At 38.4% G+C, this 13,384-nt stretch overlaps 1 protein-coding gene across 6 annotated transcripts in view; it reads left to right on the forward strand.

Moving 5' to 3' along the window:
- Positions 1-13,384, forward strand: part of UGP2 (UDP-glucose pyrophosphorylase 2) — a 74,813-nt gene that overhangs the window by 6,361 nt on the left and 55,068 nt on the right. Inside the window, exon 1 of one of the 6 annotated variants that reach the window (XM_053586754.1) lies at positions 10,465-10,482. The exons of 1 other annotated variant lie outside the window; for it this stretch is intronic. Coding sequence is in view for 1 of the 5 variants with exons in the window: in XM_053586748.1 (XP_053442723.1) it covers positions 11,710-11,728 (19 nt within the window). In the remaining 4 variants the exon portion in view is untranslated. Of the gene's footprint in view, positions 1-10,464; positions 10,483-10,502; positions 10,768-11,379; positions 11,729-11,912; positions 11,962-13,384 lie in introns of those variants that run through there. 4 more of the 6 variants (XM_053586750.1, XM_053586748.1, XM_053586753.1 and 1 more) reach the window with 4 other exon arrangements.

The raw sequence follows: 13,384 nt of genomic DNA on the forward strand, positions 1-13,384 counted from the left end.
AAACTCTAGTGGAAAAGCAGATCTCTAAGTTTAGGGGAATTAATTTGATAAGAAAAGTGATAGAGGGAAATATCTTCCTCTAAATGGTTTGAAGACAATTTAGAGGTGAAAAATGTGTGGGGGCTTGAAAATACAGTCATGGTATGAAAAGATTAAGGGCAGTTCTGGGGCTAAGCAAAGAAAAACTGAGTGTGGTTTAATTTTTCTTTGACTCTACAATTATGGTACATAAGTTATATTTACTGTGTAACAGTACACAGCATTGGATATAGTTCACCTGGGTCATTCTTCCACTAGTCTTACCTGGGTCGTTTATGTAGCCAGTTTGACTCATTAGGTAATTTGAACAGAGCTAGATAGCCTAAGATGGGCTTTAACACATGTCTAGCAGTTAGTATTACAGTAATGTTTGGTCTAGGGGGCCTTAAGTGGAAAAATTAATCTCTACTTTAAGTGGCCTGTCATTTTCTAGTAGGATAGAATGATCTTTACATGGCAACCTCAGGGCAGTATTCTAACACTTCAGGTTTAAAGTTGAAAAGCTTTTTGAGGGCAAGGCTTGAAGTCACATAGTATCACTTCTATTGTATTATACTGGTCAAAGAAAGTCACCAGATGAACAAAGATTCAAGGTGTGGGAGAAAAGACTCCACCATGGGAGGGGTGACAAATTCACATTGCAAAGGAATGAGGCACCAGGATGGAAAATTATGGCCACTTCTGGAAACAAGACTTATTTAGAAATGTCTCCTTTTGTCTTATAAAAGTAAATTTATAAGTTGATTTTTGTCATTCAAAACATAGACTAAAACTTTCCTATAGAAGTAATGGGAAAACTCTAAAATCATACACCTAATATAATGCTTTACAATTTAAAAAATTCATTCATAAATATCTCATTTGATAATTCATTCACCAAATTTCTCTTGGATGCCTATAACAGTGTCAAGTACTGTGATATCCTCTGGGGATATAAAATAGAACTGGTCCTTGCTCTCCAAGAGGTCACAGCTTATAACTTAATAAATAATAACAATAAATCAAGTAATAATAACTTGAGATTAATGATATGAGAGGGCAATACAATATTCTGTGCCAAGTCTCAGTGGGATGATCTTTATAATAACTTTAAGAGGCAAGACAGGTTATTAGTTGTTATTCTGCTCTTTAAATGAGGAAACAAAGGTTCATAAGGTTAGCCAAGTAATTTATTTAAGTTTACTAGGATGCTAAGTGGCAGAACTCAGTTTAAAAACAGGCCTATTTCCCAAACTCTCTTTTTTCTAATGAACTCTTCTGCCTCCCTAGACACCAATATTGTTATGAGTACCTGAGACAGAAAAAAATCAATAAATTAAAACAAACCAACAAGCCATCATATACAAATATGTACATGATCAGACATAATTTTGTGGGGATTCTTCTGAAGGGACCTCAGTGTTTACAGCTGCAGTGGTTCTCAACCTCTGGGTTGCGACCCCTTTGTAACAATGAAAATACATCGTAGCATTATGAAGGTTGAGAACCACTGCTTTAGAGAATTACTGTCAGGACATCATCTATAATGTTGAGGAACTTTGTTTACTTTTTAAACCTCTTTGGACCCAGAATATAGAGCAGTGTTTTTCAACCTTTTTATCTCACGGCACACTTGAACCTATAGTTAAACTTCTGTAGGACATTTAAATTACGTTGTTAAAAAAAAAAAAAGAAAGTAAAAAACAAATATACTTACTGTGCTTTGAACTTCTTTTGAAAATAATTTAATTAATGATCTTTTAAAATTTTTGCAGCACACTGGTTGAAAATCACTGATTTAAAGTATTGTCCCTTGGATTCCCTAGATGTACAAAAAAATTTTAAAAATATATGAAGGGGTTCCTTAGCATGACTATCTAAACACAACAAAAAGGATTAGATGAGAATAACTCAACTGAATTTCCACTATAGAATGAACTATACTATACCCAGGTTACTAAGCAATGAACTTATCCAGGAATATACACATCTTGGCCTCAGATTATTTTTGGAGTAAGAAAGGATATAAATTATAAATAAATATATGAACAAACACACATATATAAATTGTATGCCTAAATATCTGCACATAAGATTTGTAAATATCTGCACATAAAATTTTCAATTAATTATCAGTGTGTATTAGTATTGTTTTATTCCTTTTCACTAGGAAGCTGTTAAAACCCTCAGCTTAAAGAAAGTTTTTGTCTTTCCAGCTCCATTTTTTTCTCCATTTGTGGCTTTTATCTCATCTCCATCCCTTGCTGGTCTGTTAGAAAGGCTTACATATCAAATAGGTCAAGTCTCTGAATCTATGATGTTCCAAATTCAGACAGTAGTCTTGAATACATTAATTTTTATTATTTGAATAATCTTTTTAATTTATTACTGTACAGATTTTTGCAGTGCTAGAAGTTCAGTAGGTTGCTGATCTCTAAGGTTTTCTCTTGAAAATTTTTACTGAAAGTCACTGATAATTGAGAATGGCCTCTCTTAGCTTTGCTCCAAATTCTCATTTTTTTGAAATGCTGCCCAAGAATATTGATTTTTCTAATTTGTGTTTTGAATAACATATAGCTGTGAAGCACAATATTGATCTTTTCAGGCAAGTTAGAAGCCCTTGGACTGGTTGTCTCCATCTGCTAGCAGAGTTTAGCAGAGCTTCATGCAGGGTAACCCATGAGGAGCAGAGTCTGTATAGGGGGAGTTCCAGAGGCCTGTCATCAAGGTAAACAGCAGTATATGTGGCAGCTGGTTCCTGAAGCAGACATCCAGTTGATGGAATACCTTCTTGGCTGTACTCAGCACACTGCAGCCAACATGGAACTTGTAAATGGTATAGTTCTAATGGTTCTGGAACTCTGTCTTCACATCAGATACTTATGATTGTGAAGTGCCATTTTAATGGTATCCAAAGTAGTTTTGGTCTTATTGATCCAACATACATGCATATTTTATAAATTAAAGCTTTGTCATTATTTTAAAGTATTTTTTAGAAAAAAGTTAAATTAAATTCAAAATTCATTTGCCTTATACTTGATCATCGCATTTGTCAATTAAAAAAGAATGAGCTAGGTGGCACACAATTATAAGAGGGACTTTACCTAACAAAAGCAATCAGTGTAACAGGCTCTCTGTACTCTCAATAAATCTCCAACGATTAAAAAAAAAAAAAAGAGCTGGGCAGCACCTGTGGCTCAGTGAGTAGGGTGCCGGCCCAATATACCAAGGGTGGTGGGTTCACTGGCCAAACTGCAACAACAACAAAAATAGCCAGGCGTTGTGGCAGGCGCCTGTAGTCCCAGATACTTGGGAGGCTGAGGCAAGAGAATCGCCTAAACCCAGGAGTTGGAGATTGCTGTGAGCTGTGATGTCATAGCACTCTACCAAGGGTGATAAAGTGATACTCTGTCTCTAAGAAAAAAAAAAAGAATAAGCTGTAGGACTCTGAATAATTTCAACCATTATGTTTTTGAATTATTGCAAAAGAAATTATTTTTTGGACATTTTTATCACCTATTTGTGCAATGTTTCTCATGAATGGTGACTGTATTAGTTCCCTAAAGCTGGTATAAAATGATTTTAATCTTGAAAATTAGCCATGAAGATGACCAGAGACCAAGGTGGATAATGATAACCAGAAGGCTGTAATGGAAGTAAATCCATCTCAACCTATGTGCGAATTAGTCACAAAATTTGATATTACTATCCTAACAACAATGGACCATTTGAAACAAATAGGCAAGATAAAAAAAAGCTAGACAGATGAGTTCAGCATCAATTCAACAAGCCTCACAAGAGACATTATCTTGAAGCTTACCTTTCTTTGCTGTCATGACATAAAGGTGAATGATTTCTATATTGCAGTGTTACATGTGATGAAAAAGGGATTCTTTTTAACAACCACAAGTGTTCAACACAATGGGTGGATAAAGATGAAGTATTGAAATGCAGTCCAAAACCGAATATTCATCAAAAAAGGCTAATGGTGTCTGTTTGGTAGTCTGGTGTTGGTGTTATTCACTATAGTTTCATGATACCTGCTCAGTCAATTACAGTAGATGTCTACTGTAACCAACTGGATAAACAATGAAGATGCTGGGATGCTTGTGATTAAGCAGCCAAGAGTGGTTAAAAGATACAGGCCAATCTTCTTTCAAGACAATGCTTGACCACATGTCATACAATCAATGCTGCTCAAACTATCAAAGCTGGATTTGGGAACTCTCAGTCATCCACTGTGTTCCCCAGATCTTATACCAACTATCACTTTTTCCAGGGTTTGGACCGCTTCTTGCTAGGTAAAATACTCAGTTGTTAACAGCTATGGAAAATGCCTTTTGTGATTTCATTGCCACTCACTTTCCAGGTTTCTTCACTGCTTGCATAAACAAAGCTATTGTGAAGATGACAAAACTGTGTTGATAGTTTAGGCACATACTTTAATTAATTGTACTGCTTCTTGTTTGAGATACAATAAACTTTTGATTCAAAATTGGACATCACATATTTGATGATCTATATCACAAACTGGGTGGCTTATAATATACAGTACATTTATTCTTATGAATATGAAATGGGTTTCTCTGAATAGAAATCAGTGTCTATAAGCTTGACTACCTCTGGAAGCTCAAGGGGAAAATCCACTTTACTGCTTCTTTTCCAGATTCTTGAGGTTGTCCTTATTCTTTGGGTCATAGCTCCACATGACATCACCTTTTCTCCCAGTACTTTGGGAGGCCAAGGTGTGAGGATTGCTTGAGGTGAGGAGTTCAAGACCAGCCTAAGCAACATAGTGAGATCCTGTCTCTACAAAAATTTTTTCTTAAAGATTAGTCAGGTGTGGTAGCACATGCCTATAGTCTAGATACTTGGGAGGCTGGGGTAGAAGGATAGCTTGAGTCCAAGAGTTTGAGGTTGCAGGGATCTATGATAACACTATTGCACTCTACCCTGGGCAACAGAGTGAGACAATGTCTCAAAAAAATTAAAAAAAAAATTAATTAAAAAAAGAATTTAAAGAGGTTATCATTTGAAAGTCTTGATCAGAAATTATGTGTAATTATTTAAGCATGAAACTGTTTTCAAAATAATTGTACTTCCACAAATTCAAGCTTCTCATTTAAATATGTGAAAATTCAATACTTACAGGTCAGATGTGGTGGCTCAATCTGTAACACTAGTGCTTTGGGAGGATTGCTTGAGCCCAGCAGCTTGAGGTTATAGTGAGCTATGATTGCACCAGTGCACTCCAGTCTGGACAACAGAGCAGGCTCTCTTAAAAATTTTTCAATACTTAAAATTTTTACGTTAGTTTACATTCATCTTAATGTTCATAATTCTCTCTACATATTTACAAAGCAATGAATTCTTCACTAAGTCCAATATAGAGGGTCCAAAGATTCTCCCTAGGTTACTCCTGAATGCCATATATATATATATTGTCATTTTCTGTGCCATAATGAGGAATAGGTTGGGAAATGTAACTCTATCAAGTTTAAGAAACTAGTACAATGGAAAAAGAAATGCTGGGGTACAAATGAGCTAAGTCCATATCTATTATAACAAGAAATTAAAATACAATGCCTAAAATCCAGAAACCAAAGAAATAGCAATACTATTAGCATTTGGAAATATGAATGCAATCATCAGAAGAAAAATGGTTGCCTCTAGGGTACAGGATTAAAGTAAAGAGAGAGAGGGCAGGAGAGTACTGCTATTTATTACAGGCCTCATGGTACTATCTGGATTTTTTTTTAAAGATGTAATCCTTATTGAAATAAAAAACTAAAGTTCACTTTAAAGTGGCACTAGAACTCAACATTAACATTCCACATTTTTTCCTGTGGTCTTTTCTCTAAATAGTTATTCTTTCTCTTTTTCATTCTAGAGAGGAAAAACACTATTACTTTTATTTTTACTTTTAATTTTTTCTAATATTACCCATTTAATAATATACAATTACTCTATTATTGAAGGCTCACCCAGAAAAGTAGTCCTGATGATCTTCTCTTTAATTTTTAGCTAGGTGGTAGGTGTGAAATTCTTAAAATAAATTCCCCAAGACTAAGTTAGAAAACAGGAGTTCTTTATTCTTTCCTTCCCAGTGGTGGCACTGGCAGGAAATTTAATAAGCTAGATCAGAGGCGAGATGTTTGGAAAACCATCAAAAGTCTTTTGATGCAATGCACAACAGGGAATCTTTAATATAGTTGAAAGAGAAAGAAAAAATGGAATTAAACGGAATGCTCTTCTATTTCACAGCTCATCTCTCAGAATTTCAAAGTCAATAAGAATAGCTACTCTCATCATCTAAACATATATCACTACAGGAAAGTAAAATAATAATTATTCTAACTCTAGAGTTTAGTAAGAAATGTGTTATTTCTTAATGAGTTTTTTTGTAATTCCAAACTATGATTACATAACAATCTATGTTTATTAAAAACCCTAAGGGATTATATGATGTTTCTTTACGTTTATTCCTGAGCCTACTCACCAAAGAGAATGACTTTTTCCTCTTTGATCGAGAAGGGGTCTGGAGACAAAGTTTGGCACATGATTGAGATACAATAATTTCATAGGCATCACTATTTCTCATCAACAGTCTCCTCTGAAGAACATGCAGAACAATCAGGAAACCACACAGTTAGGACCTATCTCCTCTAACTTTCAAAGGAGAACCCACGTTTACTGATAAACATGAACAAGATAATGCATGCTGTGGTTAAACTTGTAATTCTAATGACTTTTAAAACCACATAGAAAATTGGTTTATCAACTTACAAGATAGTTACATGTCAGACAACCCTGGTTTTTAAATATCTTAAGTTATTTGAAATAAGTGCTACTATTCTGATATAAAAGTTACATAACCTCTAAACATAATTTTAAAATCATACTGTGAACAAATGGAAGGATATGTCATAATTTAAATTCATGACCTGTTTCAGCAAACTTCCTGATTCATCAACAACAGGCTGTTGGCAACAGGAAAGAATGAAGTCTTTCTCTTCTTTAAATATTTGGAAACTCCATTCATTTTTAGACTACTCATTCATTAGCATTCTGTCTCATAATTTGATATTTTTTTCCAGTTAACCCTGTCTTGTTACCTTTTGACTCAAGCAAAATGCCCTATTGTTAAATCTAGTCAGTAACTGGCAACTGCTGACTGGGTAACAGTAACCCTTTTTTCCTTTCTCATGTAGGTGGCCTCGTATGTGGATGGGTACAGATGGGAGCCAATATTGAGTGTGTGCAACAGTCCAGTAGATAATTGATGCCTAGTTTCTTAGCTAACCACTTTGGGCATGACAGAAATTTTTGTGTCTATGACATATTCCTTCAAATAGCACTGCTTTATCTTGACTGCAGGGAATGGGGTAGGATAGACAAGAAAAAAAAAGACCACACACATTGCTGATCTGCACACTTATTTCATACTTTAGCTATTTCTAAACCTCTCCTTATTATAATATATGATGCTCATAGTGTGTAGGTACCTAAGCTTATTATAAAGTCATCAAAGTATCACATTAACTCTTATTCTTACACTTTGGTCCTGGTTCACATTCTACATGGAAATAATTGAAATTTAAAAAGCTTTACCTCTATTTAATCCCAACAACTCAGGAGGCTGAGGCAGGAGGATGGCTTGAGGGCAGGAATTCCAGATCAGCCTGGGTAATATAGTGAAATGTCTGCTCTAAATTTTTTTTTTTTAAAAATTGGGCAGGCATGGTGGGACATGCCTGTAGTCCCAACTGAGGTGGGAAGATCACTTAAGTCCAAGGAGGTTGCAGTGATCTATGCATGTGCTGCTGCACTCCAGCCTGGACAACAAAGTAAGACTGTGTGTGTGTGTAAATTTTTACCTCTAGATAGAAATTAAATTTTCTATTTCTCGGAGTAGAGAGGAGGATACAATACTGTGAGTTAAAAAGATTTACTGGCACTAACCTGATCATTCAATACACACTCATGGAATGCTTGGGATGGTACTAGACACGGTGCCAAGCACTAAATCTAAAAAGTCACCAAAAACGATGCTTAGCAAGGGCAACACAGATTGTTTCTTTATTGTTGATAGAAAGTTTCTGTCTCAGGAAAAAGAAAAGGATATGGTGAGATTGTTACAGATTTCAGGACATAGGACTGGAATATTCTCAAGTTTTTATGGGGAAGCAGAAAGAAGGAATAAAGAAAATGATAGGCAGAATTTATATAATTCTTGGATGGTGCCATATGTTATCAGAGAAAAATTGGCTTCCAGGGTTCTTAAAAAGAACTAGAAGTTCACAAACCATCGGATTCCAACTCCTTATTCCTCACACACCTTTCTTCCCAGGCCCCATCTTTGCCCTCATTTACATCTCCTCATCCCAAATTTCTACAAAGGTTTCATCTGTAAATCTATCCATGTTACACATTTCTAACAATACAGATACATAGCAACATCATGCATCTTGAAGGGATATTTCAGAATATACCATGAAAAGAAAAAAGATTAAGGGAATACACATAGATACACAGAGAGAAAACAATTTTTCAGGGACTGAAATGTATAAATAGAAACAGAAACAGGCAATTGCTTTCTAAGCAATAGATAGCTCTATACCTATGAACCGCATAGCCCATCTTCCCATCTCCACATGATCTGCCAAGTGACTTTGTTCTTAGTGGCTCTGATAGAGTAGGAGGCTCTTTTACAAATTGTTTGGGGTTCATAATTTAAATTTAAGCTTATGTATAAAGAAATTCCATTTTACAGGGCTCTGTTTCAAAAAAAATTCAGAAATATGGCTTCCAGAGTGCTATTCCTCTATAAACTAGTCCCTGAGTAGTTACAGATTTAATCACTGAAGATGGGCAGTTCCTTAAATTTTTGCAGTTGAGGCAGCAAAGATACAATATCTCCTGATACTGTATCTCAATATTTAAACACTCATAAATCAAGATGTCATTTTTAGGTATTACCAAATTCTCCAATTAAAACCATTTCCTCTCCCTTAATCTTCTATGAAGATATAAAATACAGTAGATGATGTTTTCTTATAATAAACTTGTATAATTAAGGACTCTTTATTTAACTTCATTTATCTCTTGCAGGAAGCAAAGTAACCCTATGGTGCCCAAACCTTTTGGTGGTATTTTATTTTGGTGCTAAAGCTGATTGATCAATACTGTTTATTCAGGGGTAGAACAATTTCTTTACTGTATGCAAAGGATGTAGAGATTCCGACAAGACCTTCATCCTCAAATGCTGTTATTAAACTGCTTAAACATCTGGATTTTTGACAGTCAGGTTTTATTTGGGGGAAATCAGTTTTGTGGTTGAGAGGTTTTTAAGTGTAATCTTGTTGTATTTCATGTAAGAAATATAGTACCAATGGTTGTCATGCTTTAGCATGACAAATGATCATTAAATTTGTGTTATTTGCTCTAATAACATTTCCATATGGATAAGTGGAACTAAATTAAAGTTTCTTTGTTTAGAGAATGAGTTATTTAAAAATTCTCACTTTACCTTAGTTGATAAGTGTTGCCAAAACCTCAAGCTCTTCTGGAATTACAGTACTTAATTTATTGGAAGCACTTAACAGAGAGCGCTGACAATTCATCTGTCCTGATGCAGGCAGTTTGAGTCTTGAATTGTATATGCAAAGTCTGAAACGCGCCCACCGACAGATACACTGAGTCTTACAGGCAGGTAGATGGTGTTGGCAATACCAGGTATGATTTTACGGGCCCTGGGCTGGCCCCCTCTCAGTTCCCAGACAGGGTCAAGTTCCATCTTTTAACACCCTCTTGCCTTGAGGACGTCAAAAATCTATGAAAAGAAAAACATCTCTTGAGGAGTAACTTAAGCCATTTCCACATTTATCAGAAAAATAAAGGCCTATCACAGCAGAAATCTGCAGAAAAGGGAGTAAAGAGGATGGTGGTGGTTCTGGCGAGGGAGCCTTCATTGGTATTTCTTCAAGGCCCTAAATCCCTCCTCTTGTTAGTTGGCCCCATACATCCTATTGCTTACTCCTTAAGGCATCCTCACCCTCCCCAAACTTTGTGGTGAGTAAAGTGTCCACTGACAGAGGTCTGGACAGGCTCTCCCCCATAGCTGCTGTGCGGAGCTCGGGCTCCATCCGCAGAGCTCTCTTCAGTGCCCGGTTAGCGGGAAGGCTTCTACAGGCTGCAAAAATAACCGCTCTGCTTAGGTTCCCTCCCCTGCTGGGGTATCTGTTGAAGGCAGCAGAGTGTTACTGGCTAGGCCATCCTTCGCCGTCGCGCCACCACAGGTGCCGCTCCTACGCATTGGATCCCCGCGTTTGGCTGAGTGCCCGCCTAAGCCCGAGTCCCTCGTGCCACAGGCGCCCCGCCCCCTGCCACCTCCACGCGTTTCATTGGCTAGGCCCTGCGTCCGCCTCGCCTCCTGACTGGCGGCCGCGTCCGTCGGTCTGCGCGGTAGGGACATTTCCGCATTGAGGGGGGCTGCTCCGAATGGAGGGGGAGGGGAGGTGTTTAAGAGAAAGTGGGGGCTTGGGCTTTGGGAGCCGGCTGGCGGGTGGGCAGAGGGGGTTAGCAGCTGGATTGCCGCTGCTGGCGAGAGGCTCAAGGTGCGCATGTGTGGGGGAAGAGGGAGACAGAGAAGGGTTCCTCAGAGGTGACTTTCTCTCATCCTGCAAGCCTTCTTCCTGGGGCTCCATAAACGCCCCCCAATTTCTCAGCTGCTGAAGGAAAAGGAAGAAGGTGGGTCTCGCTGGCTACTTGGGAAGGGGCGGGGTCGAGCTTCCGGTGACCTCTTGGGTGGGTTTGTTTCCCTCTGTGAAAGATATAGGGACGCTCTCCCCTACCCGCCGTGTGGCCCTGGAGGCCAAATTTGGGATTCCAAAGAGCGCAGGGCAGGAGGGACAAGAATATGTGTGGGAAGTATTGGAGCCCTTGCTGGGGACTCCTGGGCCTGTGCAAGGGTCCACCCATCGCGCTCCGTTTCAGGAAAGGGGCAAGGTAGCCATTGGGAAAAAGCTGAGGCGAAACAGCCGCTTGCGGCGGGAATGCGGGGAGCTGGAGGCCACAACCGGTTGGAATGCCGCAGCGCCTTCTAGTCCCAGGATATTTATGGCTGATAAAAATGGTTGCACCGCTTCCCTCTGCCGGCCTCACGCACTTCCCGGACCCTTGGTTGGGCGGGACCCTCTGTGGATGGAGTTTCCCGAGAAACCGGCTGGAGACTGAACAGCGGCGGCGCCGGGGAGAGGGCAGCGAGGGGTGCGGCCTCCGGGTGCTTGCTGCAGTCCAGCCCCGGAGGGCGTGGGGACGGGGGGCGGGGGCGGTGAAATAGCAGCTGTAGGTCCGCCTCTTTCATTGATGAAATTTAAGTTCGTGTGGTTTTACCTTTTCCGGGAGACTCCAGCTGGCCCTCATTTGTGTCAGGAGCGCAGTTTAGCAAAGAGTTTCCAAGCAGACTCAGTCGCTTCAAGTTTCTGTCTTTTGGAATTGGGGAGATTTTCTTACGTGTATTTGGGGGAGATTGTAATCACTTTGGATAAATACTCCCTTAAGTAGCTAAACATAGGAGGAGGAGAAAGAACACATCGGTTGTTAAACCAGGGAAGGAAGAGAGAACTGCCCTATAGCGTGACTCCTCCAGCAATTAAAAAAAAATTACAAGCCTGTGTATTTTACCCTAAAATGTCGAGATTTGTACAAGGTAAGACGTGCCTCTTCTTATCTCCCGAGTTACTTCAGCTGAGTTTGGGTACTGGCAGTCAAGAGGTTGGTGGGTGTTTTGAAAGTGGAAATGTTTATCTGAGATAACATTTGCGAAACCCTCGTAGTTAAATTGTCATCTGAGCTGCCTTGTGATGCTGGGTTGGCGTGTCAGATATCTATAATTTATTCCCCTGTGGTCTGCTGAGTTTAGTTCTGTCTGTCTGAAATCAGGTTAGTAGTACTCTGGCTCTCCTGGAAAGTGCCTGTAAATGATAATAAAACAGGATTTTGGCTGATGATTAATAATGCCCTGTTCTCTTTTCCTAGTCGGTGTCAAGGTGCCTGCGCGCGCGCGCGCGGACGGGAAGGGGACCTGGGAGGGCTGGGGGAGGGCTAGTGGGTTTTGCCAGGACTGTTGGAGAAGCTTTAGTGTTCTCTGCTTCTGCTCCGTTTGTGTGTACGTGGTTTGAGTCTCAGATTCATTTATTGCGAAACCGGGAGTAGCCTGTAGAAGCTGGAGGTCATTTCAGCCTGAGAAATGACTTTGCTGCATTGCTGTGTTTGTTTTTTCCCTTTTTGAACTATGAAAATATGATTAACGTTTCTTTGGAATTTGAAAATTGCCTTCTAAATTCCACATGTACGTTAAATAAGGGTTAGGGAATGCCCATCAACTGGGCTAGGCAGTAACATTGCATGTATGTATGAATGTATGTGTGTACAGTGTACACATTGAAATTGGTACTGCCTTAAACCTCTAACAAATTTGTAGTGTAAGATTTGTCTTCTCTTGTGCAAGTACACTCTTTCCTCGCAGACTCTGGAAAGCTTCAGCCATCTTGATGAACACACAGCTAGTAAAGTTCACACCGCTTAATTACTTGTGGATAAATGTAGGTGTACTTTTAAAAAAAAGTTGTGTCAGTAATGGCCATCATTTGACCCTGGGAATAAAATGCCCCAGTGAATTCTACATTACTTTATTAACTCTTCTTTAAATTTTGTATGATAGGTTAAAGTAAAAGAATTTGACTACTTGCATTATTATGGAAACAGATTAGACATTATACAAGCCTTTAGCACTAAGCTCAGAAATGTCGCTTGTCATTAGACTTTCAAATTCTTGTACCTTATGCATGGTAAGAAATGCTTCTTGCACTCTGAGTGAATAAATGTCTTATTAAAGACTAGAAAGACGAAGGTAATTGTTAAACATGTACTGGTTTTATAACAACAATTTTCATAGTTTTTATTTTTCAAGAATGTGCTAGGAAAACGTGCATAAATCATTTCTCTTTAAAACTTAGGAATATTATTAAACTTAAGGTGTACTGTGTATTTATGTTTTAGGATAGGTTGTAGAGTTGGTGATCATCGGCTGCTGTTAAGGCTTTCTATCACAAGGACATTCAAAATCAAGTGGTGATACTTAAAAATTTCAGTATATGTTATTACTTTGTCATCCACTTTTAAAAAAAATAAGCTTTTCATTTTGGAATACTTCTAGATTTATGGAAAAGTTGCACATTTGTCAAAACTAGAAGTTAAGGTAGGTACAATACAGTTAACTACATACCACATTCAGATTACTTATCCTATGATTCCATCTAAGATACACATTGCATTTAGTTGCCATCCACTTTTTTAATTTTAA

This window comes from Nycticebus coucang, chromosome 4 (assembly GCF_027406575.1).
Source record: "Nycticebus coucang isolate mNycCou1 chromosome 4, mNycCou1.pri, whole genome shotgun sequence".
NCBI classification, from domain to species: domain Eukaryota; kingdom Metazoa; phylum Chordata; class Mammalia; order Primates; family Lorisidae; genus Nycticebus; species Nycticebus coucang.